The sequence below is a fragment of the Ranitomeya imitator genome, chromosome 6, assembly GCF_032444005.1.
Source record: "Ranitomeya imitator isolate aRanImi1 chromosome 6, aRanImi1.pri, whole genome shotgun sequence".
Taxonomy (NCBI): Eukaryota; Metazoa; Chordata; class Amphibia; order Anura; family Dendrobatidae; genus Ranitomeya; species Ranitomeya imitator.
The window spans coordinates 309,003,424-309,019,742 of NC_091287.1; the positions used below are offsets into that span (position 1 = coordinate 309,003,424).

General features: G+C 45.4%; 1 protein-coding gene across 1 annotated transcript; it reads left to right on the top strand.

The window, feature by feature from the left end:
* Nucleotides 1-6,654: 6,654 nt before the first annotated feature.
* Nucleotides 6,655-15,858, top strand: LOC138642526 (tubulin beta-2B chain). Its single transcript, XM_069730736.1, has 4 exons — nucleotides 6,655-7,591; nucleotides 8,966-9,074; nucleotides 9,178-9,288; nucleotides 14,496-15,858. Exons 1-4 carry the CDS (start codon nucleotides 7,535-7,537, stop codon nucleotides 15,554-15,556), a joined length of 1,338 nt encoding a protein of 445 aa, XP_069586837.1. The 5' UTR covers nucleotides 6,655-7,534; the 3' UTR covers nucleotides 15,557-15,858.
* The last annotated feature ends 461 nt before the right edge of the window (nucleotides 15,859-16,319 follow it).

The window sequence follows — 16,319 nt, forward strand, 5'->3', positions numbered from 1 at the left end:
CCATTCGCCTCATGTGGGGACAGAACAGCATAGTTCTGGTGACAGATTCCCTTTTTTACAGTCCGTTTTATAATCTGATGAAGTTGACCCAGTGCTACTGGTTCTCAAAGCTGGGCATCTGTCCCTCTATGCCTTGGAGGTGATTTGCTGCCCTGCCGCTAGCGTCTTGTCTTAGGGGGGTTTTAGTGCCAGTAGGGGGTCATAATAGACAGGTACTTGAAATGCTGAGACAGGCTCACCCTGACAAAAATGATCAAAGCCTGGATTAACCCCCACCACCAGATGACAGCAGCACATAAAGTGTTTTTAATCTTTAAAATTTGAATAAGACCCTCCATTGTTGCCTTCAATGGTGTATGGATAACCCTCATAATTTTTTTTGGCTTTGCACTGTATGCAGGCCTTTATGAGTGTAGAAGTACGACAACTACACTTTCTTAAAGGGAACCTGTCAGGTCCTACATGCCCTCCAACACAGCAGCATTCACCTGTGTATGATTAAACTCCATGCCTAACCAGCCCTGTGCAATGAAATTCAGTTAAATAAATGCTTTATAAAAGCATTTGTAATGTCCGTTTCCTGTGCTAAAGAGGACTTTGATTGGGGTGTTAGTTTCCCCAGACTAGTCAGCCCTCATTCCATGTTATCACACCCCTGTGGGTGTGGTGACAAAATTTGCACTAGTCGGTTTCATCACCAGCTCATGCAAATCTAGCGCAGGCGCGCCACAATTTTTGGCAGTGTCAATGCGTCTCTCAAGCCTAGTGTACACTTCCCAGCTTGAGACGCACTGTGCATGACTGGAAGTTCTGAAGATGGCTTCTGGTCATGTGCAATACGCCTCTAAAGCCGAGACGCATACACTTGGCTTCAAAGATACATTGATGCTGCCCAAAAAACAGTGCGCATGTGCATTTGCATGAGCTGGCGATGAGCCTGGCTCTTGCAAATTTTGTTACCACACCCACCGGACAGTGATAACATGGAAAGAGGGCTGACTAGTCTGAGGAAACGAATGCCTCATCGACTAATCTGAGCTCTGATCACATCCGTCCAGCACATAGAACAGCTGGTCGCAAGGAGTGCAGAATATCGTACTGACACGGATCTGACATTGACATCCTAAGGATAGGTCATCAATATAAAAGTACTGAAGCATGTCTTTGTCTGAAAAATTAAATGCGCATTTACAAAAGAATTTGTGGCAGAAATCGAAGGCTGATGCCTGAATTTCTTCTGCTTTAGATTTGCAGTTTGACATGACTTGCGTCCGGATCTAGAATAATAATAGTCACAATATCTCCCTTGTCTCGTCTAGGCTCCAAAAGCTTCTGCTTCACTTACTGGGAGTAGTAAGTCTTAATAGCAAAATCAGTTTTGACAGTATTCCTGCATCAGTTCAGGTCAAAAAGCAAATGAGAGCAGTATTGCCAGCGCTTTCAAGTTCTTACTCAGCCACAAATTGTGGGGAAAGACTACATGGTCAAGTGATTGCGGGTGAGAGGGCCGGGGTGTATCAGTGCAGGAACAGTCATATTTAATATCAATGTTTATTACACTACTTATTTTTTTCTAGGGAGCATATAGTGTACATATGCTTTACTGATGACTCTACACACTGTAGAAGGGATCACTTACAAATTTTGAATTTCTCTTCACACTTAAATGAGAGAAGTGAGAGGGAAAGAGATAGAAAAAGAAAGAATATGAGGAAAATAGACAAAAACAATGAGAAAGAAAGAGTAGTGTCTACACAGTAATGTAGACAGAGCTGTGACCATAACCTAAACCAACTTATGGACAATTAATTAGAAGCGCTTTGAATGTAGCTCTCTCTTTTTATAAGTCTACATGTGAAAAACAATCAGTTGGGGATTCTGATGATAATCCGCAAAATCTGTGTACTGTCAAGACTACTTGACTGTCAGAGAGAGAGAAAAAGGACAAGATGTGTGGCTGGATAGATAAATAGACACTGTAGATAGATAGATACCGTAGATAGATAGATGATAGATAGTTAAATACAGTAGATACACTACCGTTCAAAAGTTTAGGGTCACCCAGACATTTTTGTGTTTTCCATGACATCCATGACAACTCATACTTTTATTAATCAAATGAGTTGCCAAATGAATTTAAAATCTAGTCCAGACATTGCCAAGGTTCGAAAAAAAGATTATTTGAAAGAATTTTCTCCTTCAAACTTTTGTCAAAGAATGCTCCCTACAATTACAGCATTGCAGACCTTTGACATTCTAGCAGTTAATTTGCTGAGTTAATCTGGAGAAATTTCACCCCATGCTTCCAGAAGCCCCTCCCACAAGTTGGTTTGGCTTGATGGGCACTTTTTGCGTACCATAGAGTCAAGCTTCCCACAACAGCTCAATGGGGTTGAGATCTGGTGACTGTGCTGGCCACTCCATTACAGATAGAAGACCAGCTGCCTGCTTATTCCTAAATAGTTCTTGCATAATTTGGAGGTGTGCTTTGGGTCATTGTCCTGTTGTAGGATTAAATTGGCTCCAATCAAGCACTGTCCGCAGGGTATTGCTTTGCAAAATGGAGTTATAACCTTCCTTATTCAATATCCCTTTTACCTTGTACAAATCTCCCACTTTACCAGCACCAAAGCAACCCCAGACCATCACATTACCTCCACCATGCTTAACAGATGGCGTCAGACACTCTTCCAGCATCTTTTAAGTTCTGCATCTCACAAATGTTCTTCTGTGTGATCCAAACATCTCAAACTTGGATTCGTCTGTCCATGACACTTTTTTCCAATCTTCCTCTGTCCAATGTCTGTGTTCTTTTGCCCATATTAATCTTTCCCTTTTATTAGCCAGTCTCAGATATGGCTTTTTCTTTGCCACTCTTCCCTGAAGGCCAGCATCCCGGAGTCACCTCTTCACTGTAGACGTTGACACTGGTGTTTTGCGTGTAGTATTTAATGAAGCTATAAGTTGAGGGCCTGTGAGATGTCGATTTCTCAAACTACAGACTCTAATGTAGTTGTCTTGTTGCTCAGTTGTGCAGCGGGGCCACCCGCTGCATTTTCTACTCTGGTTAGAGCCTGTTTGTGCTCTCCTCTGAAGGGAGTAGTACACACCGTTGTAGGAAATCTTCAGTTTCTTGGCAATTTCTCGCATAGAATAGCCTTCATTTCTAAGAACAAGAATAGACTGTCGAGTTTCATATGAAAGTTCTTTATTTCTGGCCATTTTGAGAGTTTAATGGAACCAATAAATGTAATGCTCCAGATTCTCAACTAGCTCAAAGGAAGGTCAGGTTTATAGGTTCTCTAATCAGCCAAACTGTTTTCAGCTGTGTTAACATACTTGCACAAGGGTTTTCAAGGGTTTTCTAACCATGCATTAGCCTTCTTACACAGTTAGCAAACTCAAAGTACCATAAGAACACTGGAGTGATGGTTGTTGGAAATGGGCCTTTATACACCTATGAAGATATTGCATTACAAACCAGACGTGCAGCTAGAATAGTCATTTACCACATTAACAATGTATAGAGTGTATTTCTGAATCATTTAATGTTAGCTTCATTGGAAAAAACTGTGCTTTTTTTCAAAAATAAGGACATTTCTAAATGTCCCTAAACTTTTGAATGGTAGTGTACATGACAGATAGCGATAGATAGAAGATAGATATTAAATAAATGGATGATAGATGGATGGATAGATATTAGATAGATACCGTAGATAATTGCTATATTGATGGATAATAGATAGATATTAAGGGGAGGAAGTTAGAGGAAATGAGAGAGAATGAGAATTAATTTGTGCACTCTGATAACTCGCAGTTAATTTTCTTTTGGGCTCTGCCTGCTACAGAATTTTCTGAGAAATCCTCTCCTTTATAGCCAAAAACTGCTGCAAATTGTACAATATGCACAATATCTCCCATCTGCAGCGTCAGCCATGCAGCCGCCCAGTGCCACGCTGGAGTCCTGACACTAGATGTAACCGATACTGGGAGTCTGTGTGATTAGGTCACCATGATTCATCCTTTAACTCGATCACCGAAGAACCATATGCTCTCATCATAGAAGTGTAACACTGCCAGAGGGTAATAGCAATCGTTCTGATGTTGTCTCGCATTGGAGCATGACTTTATGGGTTATTAATATTTATTTTTCGGAAATGCAGACCAACACACTCAAGTATGCTTCTATAAAATGGGGCCCCATCGTCAGATTTCTGCAAATTGCAATTAGTAAATTGATTGATAGTAGCAAAGCCGTGGCCCAGTCCTCCTGTGATAGGACACTACCTCGGTTGCTGGAGAGTGACATCATTTTTGTAAGGTTTCCAGGAACAGCGTCTTTCTCCTTCCTGCAGTGTGTGAACTAATTCTCGGTCTCTCATTATCGTGTGCTTTGTGTGAGGCTGCCCCTCCTTTGCTGCAGTACCAGAAAAGAAAAAACTGTGTGCATGTCAGCGAAAAGCTGCAAGCTCGAAACCTAGGAGTCTGCCTCAAATGGCCACGTGCAGCTTTGTAGGAAGCTCCTTGCCTTTCATGAAAAACCATATGAACCAATATTGGCATTACCAAACTCTCCCCACTCCAATCTGTCCTGAATGCTGCAGCCAGGATCATATTCCTCACCAACCGTTACACCGATGCCTCTACCCTGTGCCAGTCATTACACTGGCTACCCATCCACTCCAGAATCCAGTACAAAACTACTACCCTCATCCACAAAGCACTCCATGGCTCAGCACCACCCTACATCTCCTCCCTGGTATCAGTCTACCACCCTACCCGTGCCCTCCGCTCCGCTAATGACCTCAGGTTAGCATCCTCAATAATCAGAACCTCCCACTCCCGTCTCCAAGACTTTACACGTGCTGCGCCGATTCTTTGGAATGCACTACCTAGGTTAATACGATTAATCCCCAATCCCCACAGTTTTAAGCGTGCCCTAAAAACTCATTTGTTCAGACTGGCCTACCGCCTCAATGCATTAGCCTAACGATCCCTGTGTGGCCTATTTATAATAAAAAAAAAAAAAAAAAGGTTCCTCGCATCATGTTCTCATACACTTTATGCAGTATTAGCCCTCTGTGTCTGTACTGCTACATACTGGTTCATGCAGCTTTACATGAACACCTGAGCCTTACACTATAGCTGGTCCGAATAACTAAAGCAATTGTTACCATCCACCTCTCGTGTCTCCCCTTTTCCCCATAGTTTGTAAGCTTGCGAGCAGGGCCCTCACTCCTCCTGGTATCTGTTTTGAACTGTATTTCTGTTATGCTGTAATGTCTATTGTCTGTACAAGTCCCCTCTATAATTTGTAAAGCGCTGCGGAATATGTTGGCGCTATATAAATAAAAATTATTATTATTATTATTATTTAAATCACAGGTGTATTATTCGTGATCACTAGTGATGAGCGAGCACAAAAATGCTCGAGTGCTTGTTACTCGATTCGTGCAGGTAGGACGCTTGGACAGTATCCTTTAATAGAGCTCTAATGTTTCTGGCCACCTTTCTGAAAGGGGTGGCTACTGGGAGAAAATTGACTGTATTCCTCCAGTGAGCAGCCGCCATACATTTATAGAGGCGTACCGGAACAGCTTCAGTCACAGATGCGCTGCAGAGCTGACAATCAAAGTACCAGGGTACCGCACTGTGTACTATGCGGTGACTGTACGGAGCGTGCTTACAGTACTGTGTACTAAGCGGTGACTGTAAGGAGCGTGCTTACAGCACTGTGTACTAAGCGGTGACTGTACAGAGCGTGCTTACAGCACTGTGTACTAAGCGGTGACTGTACGGAGCGTGCTTACAGCACTGTGTACTAAGCGGTGACTGTACGGGGCGTGCTTACAGCACCGTGTACTAAGCGGTGACTATGGGGTGTGCTTACAGAACTGTGTACTAAGCGGTGACTGTACGGGGCGTGCTTACAGCACCATGTACTAAGCGGTGACTTTACGGGATGTGCTTACAGCGCTGTGTACTAAGCAGTGACTTACTGGGCGAGCAGGGGAGAATGATGAGAGCCGTCTTCAGCACCCGCTGCCAGGGAACAGCGCTTACTGTAGCGCTTCTTCCCCGGCAGACGTCCACGTGGTACTGATGTGGCACACCGGCAACACACGGTTGCCACACGTGTGCCACAAGTATTATACACACGGACACGGATATCTCTGGTACTAGTTTTTCCGGTACTGGAAATAAATGGATGTGCGAAATCGGCCTAAGGCAAAGAAAAGTTACAAGATCGAGACAGAACATGGGTCTCTGCTTAAAATAACTAGAAGTGTACCATGCACTGGCATCCCCGGGAGTGGGCAGTATAGTGTCCGAGCTGTCACAGACAAAGACCAGTGATTTATCAGGCAGATTTACCAGCCTAGGACTGGTGACATACATACCAAAGGTGGCTTTTACATGATCTTGAAGCCATTGACACATGCAGCATCATGGCATTATATTCCACCATCACCTAAGGAGCCCAGCTCTATGGCGTTGCTATCATCTCTGGCACATATCCAGGAAGAGACCACCCCAGAGAGTTGATGGCACGTTGCTCTGTCAGTGAAAGCTGCAGCATCCCCTCCCCTCCCCTCCCCTCAGTTCATTATTCAGAGAAGGGTGGGAATAGTGGGGGATGGGTTGAGGGATTCCAGAATTACTTAGATATTGATATTACTCATGTCTGGAGCTGTGAGATCAGCTATGCAGGACAATGCAATACCACCAATCAGTCTGCCCAGCACAGAAGACCTCCAGACACCCCCTTTTTTCTTTATTTGATGGGGAGACAATGCAGAGCCCCTTACCACCCAAATCTTGTCCTGTTATTGGCTCCATTCTCTCCTTGTAAGCCCTCCTCCTGCCCCATCCCCATTACATCATCCATCCCAGAGACAGTGCAAGTGAATGCGAGAGACGGGTGCGTCCTCGGGAGAGTGGAGGAGGGTCCATCATCATCATCATCATCATCATCCTGCCTACCCTGAATATCCATATATCAGTGTGGAGGAGCAGCCTCGCCAGCCCCAGACACCGCCAGGCAGGAGCGTGCACAGGAGCCGCAGCAGAGGACGGGCTGACCCCAGCACAGAGCATAGGCAGGAGCCGCAGCAGAGGACGGGCTGACCCCAGCACAGGAGCCGCAGCAGAGGACGGGCTGACCCCAGGACAGGAGCTGCAGCAGAGGACGGGCTGACCCCAGCACAGGAGCCGCAGCAGAGGACGGGCTGACCCCAGCACAGAGCATAGGCAGGAGCCGCAGCAGAGGACAGGCTGACCCCAGCACAGGAGCCGCAGCAGAGGACGGGCTGACCCCAGGACAGGAGCCGCAGCAGAGGACGGGCTGACCCCAGCACAGGAGCCGCAGCAGAGGACGGGCTGACCCCAGCACAGGAGCCGCAGCAGAGGACGGGCTGACCCCAGCACAGGCAGGAGCTGCAGCAGAGGACGGGCGGACCCCAGTACAGGAGCCGCAGCAGAGGACGGGCTTGACCCCAGCACAGAGCACAGGCTTCCCACACCCGCAGTAACCATGCGTGAGATCGTGCACCTTCAGGCTGGCCAGTGCGGCAACCAGATCGGCGCTAAGGTAAGGTGGATCGCCCTACAGGTGTGTGCCATGGGGGCTTGTTCTATGGGAGGGCTGACTGACTAGATGGGGTGTTCTATGTGTAACATTAGCGTCTCTGCCGGTGGAAGCGATGTGCAAGGTGGTCCTCCATGAGCAGGCACTGGGTGGGGTTCTCAGGCACCTTCTTCAGTAGTTATGGGGGGAGGTGTGTTAGCTCTTTGTGCTAGGCGCTGAATTGAGCTTTTTCTAAGGTTGTCCTGGCAACACAACATGCCGGCTTTCATGGTATCCTTATGTGTAGCAGCAAAATGTCATACAGTTGTATATAATAAGCAATGAGATGAGGGGTCTGATCGTGGCGATCGTCACTGTGAGATGAGGGGTCTGATCGTGGCGATCGTCACTGAGATGAGGAGTCTGATCGTGGCGATCGTCACTGTGAGATGAGGAGTCTGATCGTGGCGATCGTCACTGTGAGATGAGGAGTCTGATCGTGGCGATCGTCACTGTGAGATGAGGAGTCTGATCGTGGCGATCGTCACTGTGAGATGAGGGGTCTGATCGTGGCGATCGTCACTGTGAGATGAGGGGTCTGATCGTGGCGATCGTCACTGAGATGAGGAGTCTGATCGTGGCGATCGTCACTGTGAGATGAGGAGTCTGATCGTGGCGATCGTCACTGTGAGATGAGGAGTCTGATCGTGGCGATCGTCACTGTGAGATGAGGGGTCTGATCGTGGCGATCGTCACTGTGAGATGAGGGGTCTGATCGTGGCGATCGTCACTGTGAGATGAGGAGTCTGATCGTGGCGATCGTCACTGTGAGATGAGGGGTCTGATCGTGGCGATCGTCACTGTGAGATGAGGGGTCTGATCGTAGTTACCATCTGGGGGGATGATCTGATGCACCAGCTTCCCTGGTGATCTCTAATGTGCAGGTCTGCAGAGAAGACCCCATCACAGGGGATATAAGGGTCTGGCTGGCTGCATTCACAACCCTTGTTCTTCTCTCCATAGATCTGTGTGTGAATTGCCCTCTGCCATGATGACCTGCTCACTCATCACTAGTGGACTCGGTCCTTCCCCATCCTATGCTCTGCCTCTGCAGACTATCGCACTGGGTGTGGTGCAGTCACTCCGCTCATTCACCATGTGGCTCATTGTACAGAGCCGTCTCCAGATAACAATCCTGATAAATGAGCATCGGATGTTTAAGGAATAACCTGTAAATAGGAATGAATACATCAGTGACAGCTCCTTTTCCTCTTTATTCTAGTGGCTGGATTTGGACATTCTTTATTTTTCCTTCACGCCATTGATCACAATCTTATCTACTGCTGTCTTGAGCTAAAAGCAAATATTAAAAATGCTGATTTTCTTCTTTTCCTCCAGTTTTGGGAGGTTATTAGCGATGAACACGGCATTGATCCTACCGGCAGTTACCATGGCGACAGTGACCTGCAGCTGGAGAGAATCAATGTCTACTATAATGAAGCCTCCGGTAATCCGATGTCTACTTCCGTCGAAGATCTATGTGTTAGATGTTCATCGCTATAAGGCTTTTCATCAATCAAGTTTAAAATAATTTTATCTTCTATCCACAGGAAATAAATACGTGCCCCGCGCCATCCTGGTGGATTTGGAACCCGGCACAATGGACTCCGTGCGATCAGGACCATTCGGGCAGATTTTTAGACCCGACAACTTTGTATTTGGTTAGTATTTCTGTTATCATGGTTGATTCCTGACTAGCAATAGTGTGAGATACCCTTCAATAAGAACCAAAGTGGAAATGGGTTAGGATCAAAAATTCAGATTTTCCATAAAGTGCAGTAATTCAGATGAGATTATTGAAGAAAAATAAATTTAAATCCTAAATTTTACTCTAGGATTACTGAGGGAATGGACTCCCTTTCTCCTTTAGGATTGACCAGTAATAATCCAATATTTTTCCTGTGATCTAGGATGCCATTGCTGTTCTATTCATTGATAAATCCATCCTTATAGCTCCATAATCTCATTTTATGCCTTTACACTTTCATTATGTTGGGTCAGACCCAGTGTTCTGGTCACTTGTATTTGTCAATGGTCTTTTGGTGATTTCTTATAAAGGAGGTTGAGAAATATTTACAGTTACAGAAATGAACGTGAGCAGAACTGTAGTTGAAATTGGGGAAATTCATAAGCGGTTTCCATTAGAGGGTGATGGCCATGAGGCTGCTGTACCGGCTCTGCCAGTCCGCCGACCGCAGGGTAGACTGATACTATCTACACTCACAAGTTAAACAATGGAATTTAATATATCTGACATATTTTCCCTTTCCTCAGTGATATGTTAATGGAAATTTTGGGCTCTTCCGTTAAAGGGGTTACAATACAATGCAAGTGTATTGCGCGAGACCGCGCGCACTAGGTGGCTTCTGCCCAGGAGTATGTATAACTCATACATCATCACCGTTCCTGGCTCTGACATCGGTGAATCCTCGCTACGTGTAGTGCATGTGTTGGGGGGGAGGATTCATAAGTCTGCAGTCACTGTGCGAATTATCAATTTAGACTGGACAACACCTTTTAAGTAATTTCATACAAAACATTTCTACCACACATGGCTCTAGTACAGAGACCACCCATATGAACACCTGGATTTTCAGACAGACAATGAAGGAATTTATCAAGCTAACTGCATAAAAAATGCAAAAGTGGTCTTTCTATTCTTTGTGCATCAAGGGGGCGCAAATTACTCAAAGCAGGTATGGCTTAATAAGTGACGTGTGCTCCAAAGAATGTCGCAGTGCGGTGCAAATATCTGGCCTGAAGTAAGCCAACTGATAGGTGGTGTAAATTTCGAAAAGACATTCTAACGATGAGCCAGTATCCACTTCATACAAATGCCAAAACTTCATTGTACCACTAGTTGCTTTCTTCAACCCCGTCTGGAATGGAATGCGCGAGTCCTGCTATGTCGACCTGTGGATTATTGGCCATTGCAGCACTCAAATGGTCTCCACGGGAAGCAGGTTTTTGAATGTCCTCTTACTGCACGATAAAGCGCAGCCAGGGGCGTAACTATAGGAAGTGCAGGGGTTGCAATCTCACCTGGGCCCTGGAGCTCAGGGGGCCTAAAAGATGCAGTCTACCATTTTAAGAGACTATTAATATTAAAGACCTGTGATAGTTGGGGGGACATTAGAGCCCATGGCCTTCAAGTTCCACCACTGAGCATAACCCATTTCCTATAATGTTTGTACCGAAGCATTAAGGCTGTGGTCACAATATGAGCTTTTGATGTTGCAGAATTTCTGCACCTATTATTTAAATTAGGTTATGGGTACATTGCACTTGAAACCGCTAGATATGCAAGCTCTACTGTGCACGATGTTTTAGCCATGTTATTTATCTGATCTCTTAACCACTATCTTGGACTTTCTATTTATTCACAAATTAGAAGTTTTGTTTGTTCAAGTATTCAATTTCTGCATTGATGGTTCTGGCTACCTTTTTGGCTACTAATCTTGGATCTCTTTTAGCATCGTGGCAAGGATCTACCTACCATGAACAAAGTGGATTTTTTGTTCACCAGCACAAATGAACAATATTGGAAGACTACACAATATTCCTATGGGGGCTGCTGAACAAAATATCCACTCTGTTTACTGAAAGTTGTAGTTCCTTGCCATGCTGCTAAAAAAGACCCAAGATTGGCAAGCAAAAAAGCCAACTGGAAGCTGCCATGGACCACTCGGAACATATATATTCGATAGGATTTAATATCTTGTGACTGTTTGCTCATCCAGCGAAACTACGTTCAAAAATCTGCTTTCCATGATCAGCTTTTAAGTTTGTGTGCTGAGAAGGGTAGGTTAGGATATGGGCTGAACTAGATGGACTTAAGGTACCGTCACACTGGCCAACTTAACAACGATATTGCTAGCGATCCGTGACGTTGCAGCGTCCTGGCTAGCGATATCGTTGAGTTTGACACGCAGCAGCGATCTGGATCCTGTTGTGACATCGTTGGTCGGAGCAGAAAGTCCAGAACTTTATTTCGTCGCTGGATCTCCCGCAGACATCGCTGAATCGGCGTGTGTGACGCCGATTCAGCGATGTCTTCACTGGTAACCAGGGTAAACATCGGGTTATTAAGCGCAGGGCCGCGCTTAGTAACCCAATGTTTACCCTGGTTACCAGTGTAAATGTAAAAAAAACAAACACTACATACTTACATTCCGGTGTCTGTCGCGTCCCCCGGCGTTCTGCTTCCCTGCACTGTCAACGCCGGCCAGCCGTAAAGCAGATTACAGCGGTGTGCTTTACGGCCAGCCGGCGCTCACAGTCAGTGCAGGAAAGCAGAACGCCGAGGAACAGACACCGGAATGTAAGTATGTAGTGTTTGGTTTTTTTTTACGTTTATGCTGGTAACCAGGGTAAACATCGGGTTACTAAGCGCAGCCCTGCGCTTAGTAACCCGATGTTTACCCTGGTTACCAGGGGACTTCGCATAGTTGGTCGCTGGAGAGCTGTCTGTGTGACAGCTCTCCAGCGACCACACAGCGACGCTGCAGCGATCGGGATCGTTGTCTAGATCGCTGCAGCGTCACTAAATGTGACGGTACCTTTAGTCTTCCTTCAACCCTAAGAACTAGGGTCACATTGCGTTAGTGCAATCCGTTTAGCGCTAGCGGGTTGCGCTAACGCAATGTTTTTATCGGGGCCGCGTCCCGGGGTCGCGGTAACGTCCCCGCTCTCGCAGATCCTCGCTCTGCAAGAGCGGGGAACGGACCGCGGGCGCGCCTCGGACGCTGCAAGCAGCATCCGCGGCGTGCCAGGAAACACCGGCGTGTGTCTAGCGCGTGCCGAACATGGCACGCGCTAGTGCTGCGCGTTCCCATTGCCGTGAATGGGCGCGCTAACGGACGCGTTGCACGGCGTTAATTTCGCCGTGCAACGCTGTCCATTAGCGCGTTCCCATTAACGCAATGGGAGCCTAGCCTTACTATGAAAAGACCTACATTCTACAAGTCTAGATAACAAGACTCATTTATTCCATTCCAGACCAGACAGGTTCCCTTTAAGGCCTTGAAGAAAGCAAATAATGGTACAAGTCATGAATCACCATTAGGCCTCTTTCACATGTCAGTGTGTCCTGTACATGTGGTGACAGTTTTCATAAGTACCAGAAACTCTTACACAGGTATACTCATTTAAGTGAATGGGTCTGTGCACATGTCAGTGTGTTTCCTCCGACCTTGTGTTCGTGGGCAAAGTATGCTGACATGTTCGTTTTCTAACAGCATCACGGACCACAAAATGTCCCGCACACGGATGACATCCGTGTGTCATCAGTGTGACACGTACTGGCACCTGGGAAACAGTGGTACAGTTTGTGCTATTCTGCGGCGATGGGTTCTGAAGACGGCTCTCATGACTCTCCCCTGCTTTGCCAGCGATTAGCGCGCGCAAAAGATAATGGTGAGAGTTATATTCAACTGATAACAGCGAGAGCAGACGGCGGCTGATGGGACTATTACTCCCATCAGCCTACACCAGCTGCCAGTAATAAGTGAGAGCAGGTGGTGGCTGATGGGAGTATTCATCAGCCGTTGCCTGCTCTATAAATCAATAAATAAACCAGCGTGTTCCTCTATATTTTTTTATAACTGGCTAGGTATAATTGACGGCTGCGGGCTGCAACCATCAGCTGTCAGCTTCAGCACGGGTATGAAAAATAGAGGGGTCCCCATGCTGTTTTTGTATGATTATTTAAAATAATTAAAAAAAAATGGTATGTTGTCCTCCCTCCATTTTTGACAACGAGCCTTGCTAAAGCAGACAGCTAGGGGCTGGAATTCTCTGGCTGGTAAGGGTCCATGGATATTGATTTCCCCCCCCCCCCCCCCCCTTCCCGAGCCTAAAAATAGCAGCTCGCAACCTCCCAAAAAGGCAGATCTATTAGATGCACCAATTCTGGCGCTTTGTCCTGCTCTTTCCACTTGCCCTGTAGCTGTGGCAAGTGAGGTTAATATTTCTGAGGTTGATGTCACCTTTGTATTGTCTGGTGACATCAAGCCCATGGGGGCATCTATAAGACACCTATCCATTACTAATCCTATAGTTGTATTGTAAATAAAGACACAGCCAGAATAAAGCCCTTTATTTGAAATCAAAACAAAAAAGTTTTCCATTTTTATTTAAAAATAACAAACACCGTTATACTCTAACGCCCATTCAATTGAAGCCAATGTCTCTTGTAATAAAACGTAAATAAAAAAGCAAACCAATTTCTCACCTGTCCGTCGTTCTGTCCCATGCCGTAATCCATGTCTAGGGATAAATCGTTTTCAACCTGGACGGTGCCAAGAGGCGACCGTCCAGACTGAGAACCACTGATGAATGAGCAACTGAGGGCGCAGCATCATTGAGCAGCGGTGACCTCATTGAGGTTACCACCGGTCACTAAATCTGCGTTCCCAGCCGGGCTGAACTGTGCTAATCTCAGTTCCATGAGAGTCACTGAGTTCACCGCAGATTTTGGATCTGCGGTGAACTCACTGAGCTGAATTTACCAGCTTGAGAATATCAGCCCTCAAGCTGTCTTCTTTAGCAAGGTTGATTGTCAGAAAAATGGGGGATGGGTCCACAAGCAGTTTTTTTAAATTATTTATTTAAATCATTTAAAAAAAAAAAAACAGTGTGGGGACCCCTCTATTCTTGATAACCAGCCTTGCCAACGCCGACAGCTGAGGGTTGCAGCCCATTACTGTCAGTTTTGCCTGGCTGGTTATCAAGAATACAGGGGAACCCACCCTAGTTTTTAATTTTTTTTTTCATAGTGCAGGCGGCGGCTGATGAATACTCCCATATTGCATTGCATACCATATCTTGCTAGGACTCATTAACTGAATATAATTTATTTTCATTTTAGGTCAGAGTGGTGCTGGAAACAACTGGGCCAAAGGTCATTACACCGAAGGAGCAGAACTGGTAGATTCAGTTCTAGATGTGGTGAGAAAAGAATCTGAAAGCTGTGACTGCCTGCAGGGTTTTCAGTTGACCCATTCCTTAGGTGGTGGCACTGGTTCTGGTATGGGCACACTGCTCATCAGCAAGATTAGGGAAGAGTATCCTGACCGAATCATGAATACATTTAGTGTGATGCCGTCACCCAAAGTCTCGGACACTGTAGTTGAACCATACAATGCCACTCTTTCTGTACATCAGTTGGTGGAAAATACAGATGAAACCTACTGCATAGACAATGAAGCTCTTTATGACATCTGCTTCCGCACTTTAAAGCTAACAACACCAACTTATGGTGACCTCAATCATTTGGTATCTGCAACCATGAGTGGGGTAACAACCTGCCTTCGTTTTCCAGGCCAGCTCAATGCAGATTTACGAAAATTGGCTGTCAATATGGTGCCTTTTCCACGACTGCACTTTTTTATGCCCGGCTTTGCTCCTCTTACTAGCCGTGGCAGTCAGCAATACCGTGCCCTGACTGTGCCAGAACTGACACAACAAATGTTTGATTCCAAGAACATGATGGCGGCTTGTGATCCTCGTCATGGACGCTACCTCACTGTGGCTGCTATCTTCCGAGGAAGAATGTCCATGAAGGAAGTCGATGAGCAGATGCTCAATGTCCAAAACAAAAACAGCAGCTACTTTGTAGAATGGATCCCCAATAATGTGAAGACCGCTGTGTGCGACATTCCACCACGAGGCCTCAAAATGTCTGCCACATTTATTGGCAACAGCACTGCCATTCAAGAGCTATTCAAGAGAATCTCAGAGCAGTTTACAGCTATGTTCCGCCGAAAAGCCTTCTTACATTGGTACACAGGAGAAGGAATGGATGAGATGGAATTTACCGAAGCTGAAAGCAACATGAATGATCTGGTATCAGAGTACCAACAATACCAAGATGCCACTGCTGATGAGCAAGGAGAGTTTGAAGAGGAAGAAGGAGATGATGAAGCTTGATGATAAAAAAGGCTTTTATTTCTTAGAAATACAAGGCACAGTTTCTAAATAGCTAGTATGAAGTCTACAGCAGAATTGTGTTTGAGCATGTGTTATCTTTTCCATTGGCAGTGACGTCAGGATCGTTGTGTGTTTTTTGTTTTTTTTTGTTTTTTGTTTTTTTTTTTACCTTAACAATGTTGAAAGTTGTTTAGGCTTTCCTAATTTGGGAGAAGATTTGTACTAGAAGGATGTAGAAGTGATTGACTGCTCTTAGATGTTGTTTTGCACTGGAGATCATAAAACAAAAGTTTTTGCCTGTGCAGTGTTGTCTGGCTTATTTATTTATTTTTTCTTTTATATTGTGATAAAATTGGCAATACCTCTTTACCAAATGCCTAATTTTATCAATATCTATTAAAAGTTAACAACCATTAAATATTCATACACAATAAATTACCTGTGAGCTTCAGGCCAAACCACCCCCAAATATGCCCAATGCATAGTGATGGATGCAGGCATGACAGAGAAAAATCACCAAAAATTGCTCAGACCGATATCTACTGACTCGACTGCAAATACAAAGAACCCACCTGTACAGTTAATATCGGCTATCTATCTAACCATACCATAATAAAAGGAGTGAGTTACACAAAGGAAAAAAACCTCAACTAGTTGCAAAGTCCAGAGAAGGTCCTTGCATATCAGTCCATGTTGCAAAGAAATGTCTGTCCAATAGAGTCAGTTTAGAGAGAACCCTATGATGCCCTTAAAAATGTAGGTG

Excerpts from the sequence above, each read along its gene's own strand:
- LOC138642526 (XM_069730736.1), top strand. The coding sequence starts at position 7,535 with ATGCGTGAGATCGTGCACCTTCAGGCTGGCCAGTGCGGCAACCAGATC. Across the intron at positions 7,592-8,965 it reads GCAACCAGATCGGCGCTAAG|TTTTGGGAGGTTATTAGCGA; the intron begins GTAAGGTGGATC and ends CTTTTCCTCCAG. Across the intron at positions 9,075-9,177 it reads CTACTATAATGAAGCCTCCG|GAAATAAATACGTGCCCCGC; the intron begins GTAATCCGATGT and ends TTCTATCCACAG.